The sequence below is a fragment of the Podarcis muralis genome, chromosome 14 (assembly GCF_964188315.1).
Source record: "Podarcis muralis chromosome 14, rPodMur119.hap1.1, whole genome shotgun sequence".
NCBI lineage: Eukaryota > Metazoa > Chordata > Lepidosauria > Squamata > Lacertidae > Podarcis > Podarcis muralis.
The window spans coordinates 51896568-51918739 of record NC_135668.1 but is presented as its reverse complement, the minus strand read 5'-3'; the positions used below and the strand labels follow the sequence as shown (position 1 = coordinate 51918739).

The 22172-nt window shown below is 46.1% G+C and overlaps 1 protein-coding gene and 1 long non-coding RNA gene across 2 annotated transcripts in view; one reads left to right on the top strand and one right to left on the bottom strand.

Moving 5' to 3' along the window:
• The window catches only part of SNX8 (sorting nexin 8), a 35939-nt gene that overhangs the window by 2741 nt on the left and 11026 nt on the right, over positions 1 to 22172 (top strand). Inside the window, exons 2-6 of the mRNA XM_028705203.2 lie at positions 14022 to 14209; positions 14909 to 15026; positions 16118 to 16239; positions 19653 to 19733; positions 21889 to 22049. Coding sequence (XP_028561036.2) covers positions 14022 to 14209; positions 14909 to 15026; positions 16118 to 16239; positions 19653 to 19733; positions 21889 to 22049 — 670 coding nt within the window. The remainder of the gene's footprint in view (positions 1 to 14021; positions 14210 to 14908; positions 15027 to 16117; positions 16240 to 19652; positions 19734 to 21888; positions 22050 to 22172) is intronic.
• On the bottom strand, positions 18087 to 20521 carry LOC114583909 (uncharacterized). Its single transcript, XR_003703606.2, has 2 exons — positions 19772 to 20521; positions 18087 to 18825 (listed from the first exon to the last, which is right to left on the bottom strand). It is a non-coding gene; the product is annotated as an uncharacterized LOC114583909 (long non-coding RNA).

The window sequence follows — 22172 nt, the reverse complement described above, 5'->3', positions numbered from 1 at the left end:
GCAGCCCTTGAGATATTTGAAGATGGCTATCGTATCTCTTCTCAGTCACCTCTTTTCAAGGCTAAACATACCCAGCTCCCTCAACCGTTCCTCATAAGGCTTGGTTTCCAGACCCTTGATCATCTTGGTTGCTCTCCTCTGCACACCTTGTCCACGTCCCTCTTAAGTTGTGGTACCCAGAATTGGATACAGTATTCCAGGTGTCATCTGACCAAGGCAGAATATAGTGGTACTATTACTTCCCTTGATCTGGACACTATACTTTGGTTGATGCAGCCTAGAATAGCATTAGCAAATACATTTGAGGAAAATATATGAAAGTTCCAGGAGGATGGAACAACTTGCACTGAAAGTGTGCTCAACAGCATGCAAGCCCAAGTGACTCAACATGATTTTCAGATGCGTTTTACTGATTGCTCTGCCCGCCTTTTGTGTGAAATTAGAAGAGAGAAGGAATTCTTGATTTGAGTTGTTTCGAAATGCTTATTTCTTGTAAAACGGATTCATCCCTCTACCTGTTTAATGGCCTTTAATGTCCATACACGCAGCACAAAAAGATAATATTCTGCTCATGTATGCTGAAATCCATATCTTTTCTTACCTCCTGACTCTCTATGAATCAGCTTGTATCATGCAGGCAGAATCCTATGCTGACAGAGCAATCCAAGCATACTTGCTTACGCAAAAGGAAGTCATAATGAGCTCAGTGAGTTTTACTTCTTAGTAAGTGTATAAGACCATTTTTTAAAGGAAGGATTTGCATCCTTTTCATTCATTATTACGTTGAAGTTAGTAAAGTTACGGTGTCATTCCACCCTTCTTCCAAGGATTTCTGAGCCGCATCCATGGTTCTGCTCATCCTCCTCTTATTCTCACAGCAACCCTGTGGGAGGAGGTTAGCACGTGACTGTGTGAGCTTCACTTCAGCAGGGATTTGAACCCAAGTCTTCCAAGTCCTAATACGGCACTCTATGCACTATGTCATACTGACTATAATTTCTTAAACTGTTTTCACAATCTGTATGCCGAATCCTTGGCAACAATTCTCTCTGTTCAAACTTACGATGCAAATTTGTAAGTGGAAAATAGAAGTGAAGGAGAGTTGCTTAAGGCCACCCAGTTAATTTATGGCTGTCATGAGATTGGACCAAGGTCTTCCTAGTCTTGATTTCTACATTGACTATTAAAAATGGCTTGGCCAAACAGAATATTCCAAATAATCCAGCTGTTTCATATGGAAGGTTGTTTTTGGCAGAGGGAGTGCGTGATTTTCCTGGCGTGAGGGGAAGCGAAGAATTGCAGAAGTGAGACAGTATGTGTCACTTAGTGAAACTCCATGTAAACTTGTAGGCGGTAGTTTTGCCTTCTGGTGAATTCTAGCAATGCTGATGTGGTTGGGGGTTTCCGGGGGGCGGGGGGGGGGAACCACCTCCACCACACACAAAACCCCTTAACCCCTTCATAGGGGGAAGTTATTGATGGACAGTTGTACATCTTTCTAAGGGATTGTTTACTTCTAGTTTTAAGTTGCTTTGAGAGCTTTTTTTTAAAAGGAAGCAGGATTTAAAAAATAATAATCTGGTAAATACTTAATTGAGAGTAAACTGTGCTGATTTCTTTGGAACTCACCACCATGTAATCCTGATTACAGCCTCTGTCAATAGATAGAAAGTCACGAGCTGGAAATCTATCTCTAGAATAAGATAGGGAAGAAGAAGGAAAGGAAAGGCTGATGAATGATCCTTCATTATTATGTTCAGATGCTTGGCTCCATAATGGCAGGGAAACATCTGGTTTTGCTAAGGGGAAATCTAGGCTCCCTGCATTATTTGGACCCAGAGTCCCCACCCCCCATAGGTCACGGCTTGAGATAGTAAGGATGAAACCTTGTCTGTTCTTCCTGGTGGACTAGTCACATTGCTTCCTGAGGAATTCCCCTGCTTCCCATGCTCTTTGGGATTGTTGATTTGCTGAGGTTGCTATTATGATGCCCATTTTCTATTTTACGGTACCCTTGAATATTAGCGTCTTGGAAAGAGTTTGGCAAATGCAGCAGCAGTCGTTTAGACAAACAGTTTTGTCCGGACCCCGAACCCTAAGATAATTATGTGTTATGTAGACTTTTATGCTTGCGTAAGTTCTGTCAGGCTCTGTGCCAGGTAGCTGGAAAACAGAGTGACGCTTCTCAAAAGCATCATGACCCAAACTAGCTTTTCCTTATAACTAAAATTAGTTTTTCCTTTTAATATTGTGTATAAAACTGATGCAGCCTAGCAGTGTACTGTTGTGGGGCGTGCATGCAACAGGGACGAAGTATCTCAGCATGATGATCAACAGCTAAATTTGTTGATCCTCCTGTTCGTTGTGCCTTGGTGGGTAGCTCTGAAAGACAGGGCCTTCTCCGTTGTGGCACCATTGCATTAGAATTCCCTCGGTGGTGGGTGTACTTGGCTCCATCTCGTTACCATGTTTGAGCAGTTTTGAGAGGTCTTGGTTGACTCAGGCTTGTGATGATGGTGTGCTTTTATTTGGTCCTTGTTTATATAAACATTCATTCTGTTAAATTGTTGAGCTAAATCATAAATGGGGGGAATCTTACCTTTTCAGTAACTTGCTATAGATTTTAATTGCATTATTGTAAAATATTTCAAACATATAATGTGTATGGCAGTGGATTATTCTTTCAGTTTGTTTTAATCATATTTTGAGTGGCTCATTTATTACTGTACTACTATATGACTCCCTGGCTTCCACCTGCGCTATGCCAGGAAGATTTTGGGCATCACATGGCAGGACAGAATCTCAAACAAAGATGTTGTTTCCCAAACCCATAATCCAAGCATGTTCACACTCCTGTCTCAGTGACGTCTATTCTGGCTTGGTCATGTTCACAGAATGGAAGATGGCAGGATCCCCAAGAACGTGCTCTATGGGAAGCTGGTTTCTGGTATTAGGCCTGTCGGCAGACCAACTCTGTGTTACAAAGATCATGACATGAAGGCTGGCAATATTAACCTTGCCGTGTGGGAATCCCTTGCAGATGACCTCTGTGCCCGGAGACAGTCGGTCAGGTTGTGTATCCACAGCAGTGACTGGAGGAGAAATGACCCCTGGGAGGAGCACAGGAAGAAGAAATACCATAGTACCCCTGCTTCAACACAATTGGACACCTTCCTCTGCCCCAGCTGCAACAAAACATGTCTCTCCCTTATTGGTCTCTTAAAGCCACAGCAGGTGCTGCAACTCTTCAGCTGTTTGACTTCATCCCTGAAGGTTCACTCCTCCATTGTCTCCTGAGACAGACAGATGCCAACCAACTTTATGACTCTGGCAAAGCACTTGAGAGCAGGATAAATATACCGTATTTTTCGCCCTATAGGACGCACCAGCCCATAGGACGCACCTAATTTTTTTGGGGGGGGGGGAATAAAGAAAAAAAAAATTTATTCCCCCCCAGCCGCGGGGGAAGCCCGAGCTTTTAAAAACGCACCTACCGTAGTTTTTAGAGGAGAAAAGGATATCTTCCCGAAGGGCGGGGCGCTCTGCTTCAGAGCGCCCAGTGCTCCGGGCAGCAGGCTGCTATCCGCAGCCTAGGGAGCCCTGTGGGAACTCCCGCGGGCTCCCCAGGCTTGCTGATAGCTTCCTGAAGCCTGGAGAGCGAGAGGGGTCGGTGCGCACCGACCCCTCTCGCTCTCCAAGCTTCAGCGAAAGCCTGCATTCGCCCCATAGGACGCACACAGATTTCCCCTTCATTTTTGGAGGCGGAAAAGTGCGTCCTATAGGGCGAAAAATACGGTAAATGGGTTCTCCTTAGGATTCTTTTAAATTTTTGTGTTAGCTGCCTTGGAATTAATCAGCAAAAGTTGTACACTCCTCCCAAGCTTTGCATGATGGTATAGAGGTAGAAGAGTGGGGAGAGGAAAACGGTCTGGGTCAGCATTGGTCTAAAACCCATTTGGGATTGAGGAGCTTAAGAAGAAGTTTGGGGTGGAGGCAAAAAGGCTTGCGAGCTAGGATGTATCACAGTGACAGCTTGGAGGAAATATAAGCCGTTGACTAGGAAACCATGTAGACGAGGTAGTTGTCTATGCACAATGTCATTGCACTGATATCATAGTCATTTTGGATAAATGGGATGCTGAAGAGGTTTGGTTTTGGGGAAGAAAATGCTTGCTCAACTTTCTTGTTGGTTTTTAATGCTGGGATGGCTCACACAAAGGGACCCTAGTGTTCCCAGATTGATCTATCAATTTATGTTGCACCATGTATTATTGCAGGCATAGGGAAATTCGGCCCTCCAGATGTTTTGGGACTACAACTCCCATCACCCCTAGCTAACAGGACCAGTGGTCAGGGATGATGGGAATTGTAGTCCCAAAACATATGGAGGGCCGAGTTTGCCTATGCCTGTATTATTGCATCAAAGGAGCTGTGTTGGCAGCAGCAGGGATAGTAGGAGTTGGTGCTATTCACGTCTTGTGTTGATTTTGAAGTCTGTACCAGCAGTAGCGCTATAGGCCAATTTTATCTGATAGGCAGCAGATGACAGTTCTTAACCTAGTTTTCTGCAATCTTTGGATAAGCTTCAAGGTAAGGTGGTGTTTGGATTTAGAGGGAGGCCTCAGGATTGTGAAGATTTCTTGAAACCTGACTTCCTCTTGAGTATGGCATTGGTGTTTCTCCTCTCAAAGTTGTGCAATACAAAGATAGACAGCAGGAAACGTGGGGCTGTTTGGGGTGTGATGTTTTGTATTTGCCTATTTTTATTTTATTGTCTACTACCATGACACTGTTTGAATGAGCTGGCAGTTTGGAAATACTCTTATAAATAAATAACTAGGAAGGCATGTGCACAGAAAGAAGTATAAAACTGTCAGAAAAGTCAGACATAGGCCTGACCTTTGAAGCTTCCAGAGTAGCTCTCACAAGATATATGTGCTTGTATATTTAGAAGATAAGTCTAAAGCGTAGTGTTGGAACAAGAACGTGCTCTGACTAGGATTATCTTGATTTCACTCGCTTCCTCTCTTGGCTTCCGTCATCGTGAATTCCATCTATAGCTCCACAAGAACCATTCACAGCCCTATTTATTTATAATTGTTTGAAATGGAAAATGCAAGCCACAGTTTCACCAGTGTGTATATATTTGCGTTACAGTTAATTGCACTGTGTGATTATTGTGTGACACCTATTGTGCGACAATTCCTTTGGCCATAGGAGGTGCTGAGTAGCGTTGTGTTTTAACATCACGGCAGTGTGGTCCAAGGTCTCCAGAAATGAAAGGGGCCAATCAAAGTATATGCAGCCTGTGATGTGCTCACATGGAGATAGTGCTTTTCAGAAGGAAGCAGTTGTATGTCATCCAATTCATTGAGGTTTTTGCAACTTAAATAAATATCTCTGCCTGGTTTTGGAAACAACAGTTCATACCAATGGTCTGAGAGCACTGTCCATCCTGGTCTTCTTGGCTGGTGATCCTGGGTTTGTTCGCCACTGATCTTTGCCAGCCGGATGATAGATGTGCTTCTGAAGAGCTTCAGAGGACATTGTCCTCCAGACTTGCCATTCATTCCCTGGCAGTGGACTTCTCTGGATGTTATTCCACAACACGTCAATTGAGTCCCTTGAGGGGCTGCTTTGTGAGTTTTGTACTTGGCAAAGGGATTAGTCTTGGCATCAAAGCCTGAACTTCATTCTCAGAGACTTTGTATTAGGAACTGTACTGCCGGATATAGTAAATATTTGATGTAATAATGAAGAGGCAACTTGTTTATTTATTTCTGTTTTCGTCCCACCCCCGGTTGTGGCCTATGTAAACTTGGCCTTGATATTATTAAGCATTTTGGAGACTCCCTAAGTACAGATAACAGTTCTGGACATGAGCATTCAAAAGGAAAGACTGCTTGGAGTCATATGATCAGCCTGGCAGCTTGTATTATGCTTCATTATCTCAGCATTTTCTGTATTCTAGAGCCAGCAGGACAGATTTAAAGCACACTCTCTCTCTCTTTCTTTTGCAGGCATATCTAATCTTTAACAACCATTCTGTTGTTTATTAGCTATCTAATGCTGATGAGGCTCACAGTGCAGTGGAAGAAAGCTGCCCAAGTAGTAGATAAAACTACATAGTATTTCTTTGAACTGCTTCCAGTTGGATCCACTTCTTATCTAGCTTTGGACATACAAGGATGGATTGTGTATTTAGGTGATATGCCTGTGCCAGAAAAATACTGAAAGGTGAAAATATGGTATCAGATTTTTTTTTGGTGTGTTTTTTTGCTAAATGGCAGCAAGTATTAAAAGAACTTCATAGCAGAAATGCACTGGTGTGGGCTTGCTTCGCCTGACTGTTGAGCTGGTGATTTCCCTGCCTTTTAGCTAGGGATGCAATGTTGAGTTGACATGAAAACCCGTACTTGGTGGTGGTGCTGACCTTTAAAGCCCTAAACGGCCCAGTATATCTGAAGGAGCGTCTCCACTCCCATCGTTCAGCCCGGACACTGAGGTCCAGCTCCGAGGGCCTTCTGGCGGTTCTCTCCCTGTGAGAAGTGAGGTTACAGCGAACCAGGCAAAGGGCCTTCTTGGTAGTGGCCCCCTCCCTGTGGAACGCCCTCCCATCAGATGTCAAGGGAAAAAACAACTACTGTACCTGACTTTTAGAAGACATCTGAAGGCAGCCCTGTTTAGGGAAGTATTAATGTTTGATGTTTTATCATGTTTTTAATATTCTGTTGGGGAAACCCAGCCAGATGGATGGGGTAGAAATAATAATAATAATAATAATAATAATAATAATAATAATAATAATAATAGATTATTCAAAAGCACTTCCTATTTTCTTCATTGGTTATAGGGTTGCAACCTAAATCAGTTAGATAAATGGATTAAAAATATATATTTCGAATCAGAAGCTGCTTCCAATTAATAGGTTAGTAGAACATAACTTAACAAATGCTTAGAAAAATTGCAGGTGTGAAGTCCCATCTTAAGAGCTCTTCTGTGAGTGAGAGAGAATGGGAAAGCTGTTTCTTAGGGCATAGTTATTGTAAAAAGAGCTGTGCTTCATCTAAAAGCAAAGGTTAGCTTTTTTCTTCCTCACAGCTTTTGTTTTTCTTGTGAGCGAATCCATTCAGTTCTTTGGGTTGCAATCCTGCGTGCTCCTCTGTGGGAGCAAGCCCCATCGAACGTGGTAGAACTTGGGTCTGAATTGTGCCGCTGATTAATTCACAGACCAATAAATAAATAAAAATCAGTCTAATTATTTGATTAACATTTATTTAATTGGTGAAAAATCTGCTTCAACAAATTAATTGATATGTGCACTATCTACACCTGTTAATACTTTGGCAAAAGTAGAGGGGACGCAACATTTCTATGAACGAAAGCATCTGTTGCTCAGAAGAAAGGATGTGTCAGTTCCTCTTGTGACAATATGCCGGAGCAGTCATATTTGGCGAGGGTGGTGAGGGTGCCCATCAATCTTGACTTTGTCGAGCCATAGCCCAGGGGTTAAGGCATTTGCTTTGTGTGCAGAAAGTCCCAAGTTCAAACCCCGGCATCTCTAGGTGGCCTGGGAACCTCTGAAACCCTGGACAGCTGCTGCCAGGCAGTGCAGAGACAGTTATATGGGCTGGTGGTTTGCCTCTGTGTATGGCAGCTTCCTGTGGTGCTGTAAGAAATAGATGTTATCGATAGATTGAAGTACATCCTCCTTCTTTGCATACAATGCCGTATTCAGCTTCAAGGCAGGGTGGATAAAAATGAATGCTTTAAAAAAAATCAGATTTTTAAAAATTTAAATAGGATTTTTAAAAATTTAAATCAGATTTTTTTTTTCAATTTAAATTTGATTTTTAAAATAAATTGCTTTTGGAGGAAAAATCTTTCCAAAGATAATTGTCTATTTAAATTACATTATAGTCCAAAGGCTATTTCATCAGGAAATAAAGATTTGTTTTAAGTTTTTCATGTGTTCTAAAACCCTTAAGGTTTTTTCTTTTTTGTTTGAAAAAGTTGTTCGACCACGTCAGTTAACAAACATGGATACATATCCTATAATGTTATTGTTTCAGTTAAATAAATTGTTTAAATTGTTACTAAGGAAATGATTATTTTTCTCCTTCCAATAAAGTGCAGCAGAAAAGTTGTCCCAATATAAACAGTTAACTTATTAAACCTCACAATGATTCCATAATTATCTATGTATTTCTAATAGTGTAACCAGATCAGTAATTTTTGATATGAACTACTCTGAAAATTTATTGTTTCAAAAATGAAAACTTCATCTGGTTGTAAATATTAAGATTTTACCAGCAAGAATGAGTCTTTCTGTAAAAAAAAAAATGATTTAAATCAAATCTTACTGACTAGTGATTTAAATTGATTTGATTAAAATCAAATCCACCCTGATTCAAGGTGCGAGAGTGTTAATAGATCAAGGCGTCCAGTACCTGTTCACGTGAGAACTTCTCATACCTGAGTGGCTTAGGTATCATCAGTGGATGAGTCTGATGGGATGCCCTGGAAGATGGCCTGAGGGTCAGGAACAGGAGACGCAGATTGGGTGTGATGAGGAAAGGCATTTGGGTGGAGCAGAAAAGCTCAGGGTTGTGGAAGAAGACAAAACCACAAGTATCTAAGTAAGCTTGCATTTCTTAGGCATGTTTGAAGCTGATGGGGAATTAAGGTTTTCACGTTTGGGAGGCACAAAGAGTTGTTGCTTGGGATTTTCCTAAAGGAAAGGCTCATTGCAAGTGCATCTTTTACGTATAGGTGTTTCAAATGCCTCAAGACCTCCAGGATAAATATATTGCTATGAGTTCATGGGTGCTGGACTCCTCTGGTCCGTGGATCCAGCAAGTGTTAACATTTAATCAAGCCAGGCTAGCTTCCACCCACCTGGGTGATGGGCCATTAAGATAACAAAGGGAAAGGGAGCACTGTGCCAGATGACAAATGGGTGGAGCACTCCTTTGACTTGCAGACAGTGAGAAGGACAAAAGCTAGAATTCAGAGTAGGGTTTTGGGGCTGTGGTGTCAACTAGAGCCGAAACAGCAAGCTGGGGAGAGAGTCAGAGAGCAATGTTTGATTTCTGTTTGAATCCGAGGCTGTTTCTATGAGAGAAGCAAGACCCCTTCGGGGTGTTAATGCTGTGAACCTCTCCATCGTACGCTCATATTGTATATACAGTGGTACCTCTGGATGCAAAAGGGATCTGTTCCGGAGCCCCGTTCGCATCCTGAGCAGAACACAACCCACGTCTGCGTGTCTGTGCGGGTCGTGATTCACCGCTTCTGCACATGCGCGTGACGTCATTTTGAGCGTCTGCGCATGCGTGAGCGGCAAAACCCAGAAGTAACCCATTCCGTTACTTCCGGGTCGCCATGGAACGCAACCTGAAAATGCTCAACCTGAAGCTACTTTAACCCGAGGTATGACTGTAAGTGTAAATAAACTTATATCATAAAGTCACCACCATCTTTTTGCTGCTCTGAGCCTGGCTTTGGCTGGGGAGGGCGGGATATAAATAAAATTGTATTATTGTTGTTATTATTATTATTATTATTATTATTATTATTATTATTATTATTATCATCATCATCATCATCATCATCATCATCATCATCTCGGCTGTGCCTCATCTCCAAAAGGAAACACAAATCCTGGGCAATCACCTGGAACCCCTGGAATCTTGCCCTGCTCAGAGATCGGGGTGACATGCAACAGTATGAATGAGTCACAAGCAAAATGAAATGGCTGTGAGAAATTGGGGCTCTACGCAGCGATAGTAATTTTGTGAGAACAGTACAGTGGTGCCTCGCAAGACGAAATTAATTCGTTCCGCAAGTTTTTTCTTCTTGCGAGTTTTTCGTCTTGCGATGCACAGTTTCCCATAGGAATGCATTGAAAATCAATTAATGCGTTCCTAGGGAAACCGCCTTCAGACCAGGTCCGGGGACAGTCTCTCCCCCGACCTCTTCTGAAGGCTGGGGGGGGGGGGGACAAGGGCTTCTGAAGGCTGGGGGGGGCTGGGGGGGAACAAGGGCTTCGCTGCCGACCCCCAGCATTTTAAAATCTCACCGGGACACGGGGAGATTTTAAAATGCTGGGGGTCGGCAGCGAACGCTTCGCTGATCCCGGGATGGCAGGCAGATCTGCACCGCCATCCAGAGCGGGGTGGGACTTAGCGCCCCGCTCGGGATGGCGGCACAGATCTGCCTGCAGTCCCGGGACGGCAGACAGCTCTGCGCTGGCATCCAGAGCGGGGCGGGACTTAGCGCCCCGCTCGGGATGGCGGCACAGATCTGCCTGCAGTCCCGGGACGGCAGACAGCTCTGCGCTGGCATCCAGAGCGGGGCGGGACTTAGCGCCCCGCTCGGGATGGCGGCACAGATCTGCCTGCAGTCCCGGGACGGCAGACAGCTCTGCGCCGCCATCCCGAGCGGGGCGGGACTTAGCACCCCGCTCGGGATGGTGGCGCAGATCTGCCTGCAGTCCCGGGACGGCAGACAGCTCTGCGCCGCCATCCCGAGCGGGGCGGGACTTAGCACCCCGCTCGGGATGGTGGCGCAGATCTGCCTGCAATCCCGCGACTGCAGGCAGCTTTGCGCGGCCATCTGGAGCGGGGCGGGCTTCGCCCCCGGCTCCCGATGGCCGCGCAGAGCTGCGCTGATCCCGGGACGGCAGACAGCTCTGCGCCGCCATCCCGAGTGGGGCGGGACTTAGCGCCCCACTCGGGATGGTGGCGCAGATCTGCCTGCAATCCCGCGACTGCAGGCAGCTTTGCGCGGCCATCTGGAGCGGGGCGGGCTTCGCCCCCGGCTCCCGATGGCCGCGCAGAGCTGCGCTGATCCCGGGACGGCAGACAGCTCTGCGCCGCCATCCCGAGCGGGGCGGGACTTAGCGCCCCGCTCGGGATGGTGGCGCAGATCTGCCTGCAGTCCCGCGACTGCAGGCAGCTTTGCGCGGCCATCTGGAGCGGGGCGGGACTTCTCTGCTGTCCCGGGGAGATTTTAAAATGCTGGGGGTCGGCAGCGAACGCTTCGCTCCCGCCCGCCAGCATTTTAAGATCGCCCGGGGCAGCGGAGAAGTCTCCGCTGTCCCGGGAAGGCAGGCGGGGGGGAGCAAAGACTTTTGCCCCCCGCCGGCCTTCAGAAGAGGTCCAGGACCTCTTCTGAAGGCCGGCTGTGGGCGAAAGTCTTTGCTCCCGACCGCCAGCAATTTAAAACAGGTCCCCGGAGATTTCCCTATGGGCTTTCGTCTTGCGAAGCAAGCCCATAGGGAAATTCGTCTTGCGAAGCGCCTCCGAAACAGAAAACCCTTTCGTCTTGCGGGTTTTCCGTCTTGCGAGGCATTCGTCTTGCGGGGTACCACTGTATTGGGGAGGAACACAAATAAAGACTACCTGTTGGGGTGTATGTGTCCCCCTTTGCTGCAGAAGCACGAATCTGCACCGGACGTTGCCTTGCCCTTTCCTTTCCCCCTTGCACCTTTGCTAGGCCAACTCATTTGTGCCACCTGTCATGTAGGTGGAAGAGCGAGGACTGGAGATCTTGGGAGATTTGAGAGGCATTGCTATCAGCTTTGAGTTGCAGTGTGCTCAGTTCATCGCTTCACTTGCCATTATTCCAGGACTCTGATAACTTCCAGGAATCTCGATGTGGGGTTGAATACATTTGCTTTCTGTCCGGAAGGGCTCCTTGCTTACAGCTTGCCTGATCAGCATCCTGAACAATGCAGGCTGAACATAGAAGCAAATATAGCTATGCAGTCGTGACTTTCTGAAGGTGGTGTATGTATGGAGTGCACAAAGCCTTAAATTGTACTGGTGGCCTGGTGCAGTGCCTGAGAGTTCTGGCTGTGTGAGTGAGAAGTCCGAAGTTTACACCAGGGGTGGGAAACCTTTTTCGGGCCAAGGGCCGCACGCTCATCTGGGCAACCTCCCAGGGGCCACATGCCAGGGGTTGGCGTGGCCAGATGCAAAAGGGGGAGGGGCAATGAATGTTAATTAGGGGTGGCATATGTCCAGAACTTCCTGGACGTAGCTGGACTACGGCTGTCGGAAACAGGAGGGCACATGCAGATGCATTTGAGGAGAGTGTGAAGCAGGCATAGGCAAACTCGGCCCTCCAGAGGTTTTGGGACTACAACTCCCATCATCCCTGGTCCTGTTAGCTAGGGATGATGGGAGTTGTAGTCCCAAAACCTCTGGAGGGCCGAGTTTGCCTGTGCCTGGTGTGAAGTGATGTGGCCCAGGGAAAGAGAGAGGTCAAGGGAGGGGGTGCAGCCTAGGAAGAATCTTAGGGCTAAATAGAGAGGACTAGACCAATGTTCCCCACCCCTGTTACACCTTTCCTTAACTCTGCTAGCCTTCCTTTTTTACAGCATAAGGAGACTAGTGATGATCTTACAGGATTCAAATAGCTTCACTCCTTTTCACTGCCTCTGAAACTTTGCTATGCTTATTTGGTGTTCTGCAGAAAGTTTGGGGAAAAAATACAGTAGGATCCCGGTCTGGCAAGGTCCCTTACCCCCTCTTGTGTATCATGGCTCAAAGTCACTGCACAGATGCTGTTTGCCCATATACCCATCTTTTGTCTCTGGGCTTGACATTGGAAGGCACATTTAGCCAGTAGCTTGCGAGTTGCTCTCCTGGTCTGCATTGCTGGATACAGGGGCTTCAGAATCAGGAATAAGCCTGAGCTCTGTCTGAAAGGCAAAACATCCGCTGTGCTCCATTGACACATGGTTCCTGAAGGGAGACCTTGCATTCCAGGGATTCTCCTGCAATAAGAAACAACCTTTTAAAAAGGAGGTTGAAACTAGCAACACTCCGCAGCAGAGCAAGTGTGTTCACCGTGGTAGGCCCTGAGTCGCGGAAACACCTGCCTTCTCAGACGCACCAGAGTTGGGTGCTAGGTCACTTGTAAAGGCTTCTCTCCTTAGACAAGCTGCTTTCATTTTATTGAACCTTTTTATTGGCCATTGTTGGGATTTTCTGTTTCTTGTCACCTTGTGTTGTGATTTCAGCTGCTGCATCTTGCCTTGAGAATTTCGGATTGAAAGCTAGCCTGAGTGTTAATTAATTAATTCATTAATTATACCCCGCCCATCTGGCTGGGTTTCCCCAGCCACTTATAAATGAATGATATGGATCAGGGGTAGGCAAACTAAGGCCCAGGAGCTGGATCCAGCCCAATCACCTTCTAAATTCGGCCTGTGAACGGTCCAGGAATCAGCAAGTTTTTACATGAGTAGAATGTGTGCTTTTATTTAAAATGAACCTCTGGGTTATTTGTGGGGCATAGGAATTCGTTCATCCCCCCCAAAAAAAAATATAGTCCAGCCCCCCACAAGGTCTGAGGGACAGTGGACTGGCCCCCTGCTGAAAAAGTTTGCTGACCCCTGATATGGGTAAACTCGCCTCCCTAAGGGGGGCCAGGAGAGGATGAAGCGGAGAGTATTATTAGGCTGCATTAGTCCTGGTGACATAGTCAAACCAGGGCAGAGGAAAACCTCTTACTTTGGGCTAACTGAGGGTCTGGCTCTCCCACCGCCACCCCTGCCTTTCCAAGCTGCACGAAATGAAGTGCCTTCCCTTGCTTTGGGGAACTGTTTTAGGATGCTCATTCACAGCCCAGAGAGTTCAGATAGCAATGCCTTTCCTTCCCCAAGCTGTTGTCCTTAGCAGGATCCAAGAATGCCGGGACTCGCTCAGATTCTTGTCTTAGCGGGAGCAAACCAGGCAGGAAATACCGGCCTCTTGGCTGGCTTGCAGCGTAAGAGTCTTTGGCACGTGTCCAAGAAGAGCAGCCAGCTTCTTGCTTAGGTGTGAAATTAGGGATCTCCCAGAGTGTTGCAGGGAAGGATTTGCCGAGTCTTCCCTGCCTGCCCAGCTGCTTTGGAAGGAGCGTCCTGAAGGGTGTTCCTGGCTTCTGCTTCGGGGGCAGAGGAAGAAATCAGAAGCCCGGGCTGTTGCTCTCGCAGCGTTTTCCTCTTTTGATTCTCCTCTGTCTTCTAGACTCTGCAAAGCCTCCAAGTGATCTGAAGGAGCCGGAAGAGTCTCTGATGCAGACTCCCCAGGGGAACCCGCTGGTGCTTCCCCACACCCTCCCAGAGCTGTTGAGCAAGGACACGGTGCAGGTGGAGCTGATTCCTGAGAAAAAGGGTCTCTTCCTGAAGCATGTGGAATACGAAGTTTCCAGTAAGGTAATGCCACTCGCTGGTGAACTGAAGAAGAAAGCGTGGGGAATCCTTTCCCTGCATTAGTTTCTGTGTTGGGCTGTCACCTGCTTGAAAAGTCATGGGAGGTGGAACATGTCGTTCCCAAGGGGGTGACTGCTTCCTTTGTTTTGAGATAATGCACCAGTGTAGCAGGGACCATTTTGAAAGAAGAATTCCCTCCTGTCTATAGAAGAGTTGAGGTGATGAAGAATATTCAAAGATATTTCATCCATGCCTTGCTTGTCAATGCCCAGAGGTTGGCCATAGTTTGCTGGGCTACTTGGTTCTTTGGTCTAATCCAGCCTTTCTCAACCTGTGGGTCCCCAGATGTTGTTGAACTACAACTCCCATCACCCCTAGCTAGCAAGGCCAGAGCTCAGGGATGATGGGAGTTGTAGTCCAACAACAGGTTGAGAACCGCTGGTCTAATCTGTCAGGGGCTCTTGCTAAAAGGGAATTAAATGTTTGAATGTTGTATATCTTGGAGCACTAGCTGCTGGGGAGCCAACAGTAAGGAACAGTTATTTCCCTTGATCTCTGCATTTCTTGCAGGCATCTGGCTTGACATTTCTGGAAGTAGAATGCTAGGCTAGATGGAACTTTTGGCCTGGGTTCTTCTCATGAAGAAATGCAGTGAGCCTGCTGAAGCACTGAAAGGGTTTCCTCCCTCTTTTCCTCCTGTAGCGTTTCAGGTGCTCAGTGTACAGGCGGTACAATGACTTTGTGGTCTTCCATGAGATGCTTCTTCAGAAGTTCCCCTACCGTATGGTTCCTGCTCTTCCCCCCAAAAGAATGCTAGGAGGTACGTCTTGGGCTGCTGAGATGAGATGCGCTTGAGGAGGGATGGTCAGAGTAGCACAGGCTCAGAGGCTCTGCAGCAACAACATTATTCCAATTCAATTCAGACTTGACATCAAAGGGTAGTTCGTGGTAACCAAAGCTAAGAACCTACACAATGGCTTGAGTTTCCAGGTGTATATCAGGCAAACCATGGTTTGGAGCTGGTTGTGGGATTTCCTTTCCCATCTGTTCAGCACTTCTCTTAATAAATCCATCCCTTCCTCCATGGTGCAAGCCAGCCTCTTCAGATTTTTTAGAAATCTGTCAGTGGTTTGTGAATTCAGACGTAATAGCAAACTGTGAGGATAACTTCAGGTGGAAAGCCCAACCATGGTTTGGCATTATGTGTGAATTCAGCCATCATGTCTGAAGGGGAAGCTAAGCCAGCAATAGAGACCAGCAACTGGCAGGCAAACACAACACTGTAATTTTGTCCAAGTTCAGAAGCATCTTTTGCCTCCGGGGTGACTCAGATGTTTCTGTGCTACAGATCCCATCATCTCTGATCATTAGCCATGATGGCTGGTGCTGATGGGAGTTGTGGTATGCTAGATTTTGCTGAACCACATGTTAGCTCCCTCTGAGCTATATTCTTTGGATTGTCTAGGAAATCCTGTATTGAGAGAACTCCAGTTTTAACAATCACTTATGCGGGTGAATAACACATTCTTAAGAGTACTCAATTTGCATGATTTGTTCCGAACCCAGAGTTTGTGTTTTATGTACATGGTTTTCTGCCCCCAGCTTCTTACTGTTTTGATAAGAATGCTGTATGCTTGAGAACATAGAAGGAGGAAGACTTCTATGAAGAGCAAGGAAGGTCTCCATGCTCCGTTTTGGAGCCTCTAACTGTGTACACACTATACCTTCAAAGCACATTCAAAGGATATTTTCTCCCTCAAAGTATTCTGGGCCCTGTAGTTTATCCCTCATAGAGTTACAGTTCCCAGCGACCTTAAGCAAATTGGTTTTATGTCTAAACAGAGGTGGTAGAGAAGGTTCTTGAGGCTGGAGGTTTATTTTTTTTATCCTGCACTGTGTTCCTTCTCAAAGCTGACCGAGAATTTATCGAGACGAGGCGGCGCGCATTGAAGCGCTTCATTAACCTGGTGGCTCGGCATCCTCCGTTCTCAGAAGATGTGCTTTTGAAGCTCTTCCTCTCCTTCAGCGGGTCGGTGAGTACAATGAAAGATTCAGGGTTAAACTATGGAACTCTGTCCTGCAGGAGGCAGGACCAGACAAATTCATGGAGGAGAGGGCTGCTGGTGGCTATTAGCCAGGATGGCTATGCTCTGCCTCTTATGGCCAGAGGCAGTAATGCTTCTGAATACCATTTGTTGAAAACCAGATAATGGGCGACTGCTCTTGTGCTCGGTTCCCGCTTGCCGGTTTCCTAACAAGCACCTGGTTGGCCACTGTGAGAACAGGATGCTAGACTGTGTGGGCCATATTGGCCTGATCCAGCAGGCACTTCTTATGCTCTTACTCCTGAGTAGTGCATTACAGTGTATGTTGGATGCATCTGTTCTGTGTGGACCAGGAAACTCCTCTGATTAACCTTTGTCTAATTGCAAGTACCGTATTAGCCCGATAAGCCACACCTTTAAAATTCATGGGGGGGGGGGGGAGAAAAAAAGACGATACCTTAGAATTCTGCATGCACTTACACCTGTTCCGTTTTACCGTATGTCTGTTTCAGCAGTGATATCCTAAAAGCCCATTTTTGTAAGGTCGCGAATTTAAGCCGCACTTTTTACTTTTCACGGTCAGAATTTGGGGGCGGGGGGGGGGGGGAGTGTGGCTTCTATTCAGGCCAATACGGTATAATATTGCTAACCAAGGGGAATATAGAATAATCTTCCTTATAGCAAAGGTGCTTCTGGATGTAGGCCATTTATATGGTCATTCAGATCTGATCCCCCCCCCCCCCCGGTATGTGCATTTGGCATGTTAGCTTCTACACCGTTCAGTCAAAATGTTCTTTGCTAATCTGCCGCTTGCTGTCCACACCAATGGACAGAGTTGGATGGGATATATCTGGACTATGTGCCTCCGCCACTCGCCCAAACTACCTTTTCCATTCTGGACATGTGCACATGTTAAAATTTGTTAAAAAACAAATTCCCAGGAAGTGTGTACAAGCAAACATTGCCAGTCTTACCTAGCCATTCATCATGTTTCACAAAGTGCAAAATGGAGGCTTGTGCTTTGTTTCGGAGGGTTGTGTGTTGTGAGTTGGTGGTGTGCACATTCCCTAAAGGAGTTAGCCAGCGTTGTGGCAGAATTAAAATGACTTTGAAAATGGCAGAAGGAGTGAGTGCAGGGGACAGAGCAGTCTTTGCCAGCCTGGTGCTCTCCAGATATTTTGGACTGCGATTCACATCAGCCTTAGCCGGAGAGCACCAGGTTCCTGGAAACTAGGACAGAGGGGCCCAGAGGACTGTGATGGAATCTTGCCTATGGGTTCTATGAGGAATGCATTTTTATTTTTTTATTTTTAATAATGGTTCTATCCAAGACATTCCAAAGATTCCAGAACAATAGAGTGGAGATGCTGTTGCACATTTCCAGATTTCTGTTTTGGCAACCTGGAGGGATGGAAAAATGTTTTTAAAGGGGAGCTAAGATTGTCTACAAGGTCAGCTTTGCAGCAAAATCCATGGCTTATGTGAAATAGAGGCACTCTCAATGGCGTGTCTCTTGCATTGATCATTTTGGATTGTATCCAACTAAGTCCTGCCTAGAGTAGATCCATTAAAATTACAGATCCTAAGATAACCACGACCACTAAATTCAGTGGGTCGGTACTGAATGGGACTAATACTGGATACAACCCTTTTGAGCTTCATTAAAATACCTTTCAGTGGGTCTCATGGTTTTAAAGTTGACAGTTCTTAGTATCCTCCAATAGTTGTTTGGAGTGATTTCTAAAAACCCTTTTGTGTATTCCATTCAGTCTGCCTTAAAATGCTTGCCCCTTCTCTCTAACCCTCTAGCAATGAACAGACCACACACTGTTAAGTAACTTTAAAAGCTTTACTTACTAAATCCAAAGGTCTGATTCATGCATTGTTCTATGCAGCAGTAAGGAGAACACAGGTAGTTTACTCTTGGGTGCAAAATACAAAATATAGTTTCAAACATGCGGGCTGAAGTTTGAGCATGTTCAGACATGTCCATCCTGGTCAGTTACATGGCATGGAGAGAATAAGATTAAAAGGCAGAGAAGCAGCTTCACTTCCTCCCTCAGGAAGATAAGGGGGCATGACCTAGTTGAGTCTAGGAACAGGCCTCTCTGATCTTTTCTTTAAAAAATAATTTTGCATTTTCTATTTTATATAAACAAGCAAAATAAAAACATAAACATATAATCCCCTTTGACTCCCCCATCCATTGTAGATCTTAATATAATGATTTTTCCCCCTTTGCATCTCTTTCATTATTCTTATAAATCCTTTATCATTCCATAGTCAAATTTTTACTATAGGTTTTCTGTCAGTCCTACCAATGTGTGCAATTGTTTACAATAGTTTTTCAAATAGATTATAAACTTTCCCCATTCTTTATTAAAGACCTCCCCTTCCTGGTTTCTAATTCTTCCTGTAAGTTTTGCCATATCGGCATAGTTCATCCATTTTATCTGCCACTCTCCTTTGGAGTTGTACAGTCTTTCCATTTCTTGGCTGACAGAATCTGCGTAGCCGTGGTCATGTACATGAATAGTTTCATTTGGTCCTTTGTGATCTCTGGTCCTGTAATATCTAAAAAAAGGCATTTGGTTTCTTAGGTTATTTTCAACATTTCCCTCCCAATTCATTATATATCATTTCCCAGAAGTCTTTTATCATCTTACATGACCACCACATGTGATCAAAAGTACCCTCTTTCTCTTTACATTTCCAGCATGTTTTAGACTTTGTTTTATACATTTTAGCTAATTTACTAGGAGTAAAATACCAATGGTGCGTCATTTTCATATAATTCTCCTTCAAAGTGTAACATGAGACCTCTCTGATCTTAACCCTTTCATGCACTAACTAGCAGTTATACATAGTAATACTTGACTGCAATGTCCCACATTAAGGCCTTTCCTGTTATTGGATATTCAAATGTATTGTTGTGCCAGAGCATAGAAGGTTCACTCTTGAAGAAGCCAGACTGGAATTGGAGTGCTCTAAGATACAGTGCTGTGGCGTTCAGCGGGAATCTGGCGAAATAGTTGATTTGGGAAGAGGGTGTTTTGCAAGCATAGCCAGTGCCAATACTTTGCAAGGTCAGACTGCTGCCTGTCTCTTAGGGTGGAGGGAGCAGGGAAGCGCTGCAGGTTTCCTTCCCATAACAATCTCGGAGCTGGCCTTGATTGGCAGCCTTGCTTTTGGTGTGTCAGCTTGCCCCCCTCCCCCACAAGAGGCAATTAATGGTTGGGACACATGTTTGCTTTGCCTAGAGAAGCAAAACACACTGGCGTGTTCAATAAGGTTGTGCAGTCACAAGACATGGACTGAGGGTAAGTCACCTGATAACACAAACACACACATTCTCTCCCTCCCTCCCTCTAAAACAAAATCTGTTTCCATTGCTTTTCCAGGATGTGCAGAACAAGCTGAGGGAGTTGGTCCAGGGTGTGGGAGACGAATTCATGACTTGCAAGCTCGCAACACAGGCCAAGGTATTTTGTCTCTCTCATGTAGCTGGAAAGTCTCCTACCTGCTTGGGAAAACAGCAGCGGTTTTGTTTGAACAGGAAGCTCCCAAAGGCTTCTTTTGTAACAGCGAAGAGAGGCGCTGGCTGCAATTACGCTCAGGCTGCTTCGATCCCACTGACTTTGGCATTTCAGGAGCTCAGCCATGTGTGGAAGGCTCACTCCCACTGTTTGCAGCTGACTCCTGCCTCTGATTGGGTGAAAGGAGAGGAGGAAAATGGTGGTCCAACAATATTTATTAACTATGTAGCACCTACACTTACACAGTGTACAAGAATATATTAACAACAGACTCTGCTGGCAGTTTTGCAATCTAGAGCGCACTTTCTGGCAGCTAGAGATAATTAGCTGGTTGTCTTTGTAAAGGGGGGGGGAGTGTCTGTAATGGCGCCATCTGCTGGATCAGAGCGATCACTACAAGGTGGACTACTTTTTCCAGTTAACATTTAGGGAAGGCATAGGCAAACTCGGCCCTCCAGATGTTTTGGGACTACAATTTCCATCATCCCTGATATCACGGGAATTGGGGTTGCTTGTGTGTAAACCTCCAACTGCTCCAAAGTGCTTGGGGTGGTTGCGCTTTTCCCTAGCTGAGCAGCCCTTTTGCGCGGCTGCTTCAGTCGCTGGCAGAATCCGTCAGTGGGCGTTTCCTAAACTTCTTCCAGCATAAGAATTCCTTAACAGACAACCTCCTCCTCGCCTCTCTGCGCAGAAGCCTTCTGCGCAGAGTGGGCGTGCCAAGCGGTGGTCCTCCACTCTCCTCACTGACCTCACTGGAAGAGTCTCGGAGCCTCCCCTCCGAAGTGCTCTCAGCCTCTCCTTTCTTCCAGGTGCACCTGGACTTCCTTCCCCAGCGGAAGCTCTCTCTCTTCCCTTACTGGTTCCCTCTCCGGCATCATCAGGGAGCCTAACCTCTCCACTCTGCTCCGATGTCAGTTCCCTGACACCTGATCACTGGTCTTGTTAGCTAGGGATGATGGGAGTTGTAGTCCCTGATTTAGGGCCAAGCTATAAATGTGGAATGTGTTTGGTTGGATCTCCTGTCTCCTTAAATGCATTCTAAAAGGAGCTGTGTTGTGGAGTGATGGGGAGCAGATTGCATTAGGGCTATTACAGCACAAGAGAAGGGGTGCTTAATCCTCATGGCTGTAGCACTTTCCCCAAGGACAATTTTTTTACTGCCCTTTTTAGTATATACCTAAGGGTAGTTTGCCCTCTTAGGGATAACATTCAGGTTCACATATGTTATCGCATGTATGGACCTGTGTGTTTTCTCCACTGGGGTACCTAATAGGCTGCTAGCCACGGTGGCTGTGCTTTGCCTCCACAGTCAGAGGCATGCATGTTTCTGAATACCAGTTGCTGGAAACCACTGGGTGTGCTGCTGTGCCCAGGTCCTGCTTTTGGGCTTCCCATAGGCACCTGGTTTGGCCCCTGTGAGAACAGGATGCTGGACTAGGTGGATCACTGGCCTCATCCAGCAGCCCATTCTTAGGTTCTTACAGGAGCTAGAGGAGTTCAGTTCGCACCAGGAAAATGGCAGGGGGTAGGGAGGGTTAACCTTGCCCTCCCCAGTTCTGCATTCTTGATACAATTGGGTCACCTGCCACTCGCTTTTAAGAAGATGGGAAACCCAGTTGCAGATCTCCCACCTTGCCTTGTTTGGTTGTCTGGCTTCACAATCCCCAGCACTATTGCAACCCTGGAAGATTTTGCAAGAAATCACCACTTGGGCAACACATCCGCCCATTTCTTTGATTCCTGCTCCACCTATTACTCCACCTTCTTGGAAAAAAAGGTGGATGCTTTTCACCCTTTTGTGATCCATGTATTGGCAGAGCCCCAGCTTAACTTTCCACACCTCCCTATGTTTGTGACACTGGTAGCTGGGTGTGTGAGCGTCTGCTTGGAATTGCCTGATTATTGGAAAAGTGGGTCGTGTGGAGTTGCAAAGAGATTCCTAATTGACATACATGCTGTCTGAGCTTGTAGGCAACTTCTCTCTCTCTCTCTCTCTCTCTCTCTCTCTCTCTCTCTCTCACTCACTCACTCACTCTCACTCTTGCTCTCTGTGAAGCTCTTTCGTAGGACCGGTTGTGAACTAATTTGTGTTCCACTCTAGGATTTCCTGCCAGCTGACATCCAGGTCCAGTTCGCTGCCAGCAGGGAGCTGATCCGAAACATCTACAACAGCTTTTACAAACTGCGGGATCGAACAGAGAGGATAGCCTCCCGAGCTGTTGACAATGCCTCAGACCTCCTTTTGTTTGGGAAGGAACTAAGGTGAACTGAACTATCTCTTTTGCAACCTCAAACGCAGGATAAACTAGATGAGATGATGGAGATCTGTCCGGTCACTTTTTACATGATGACAAATTGCAGCTGTCGAGGGGCCCTGATCTGTTT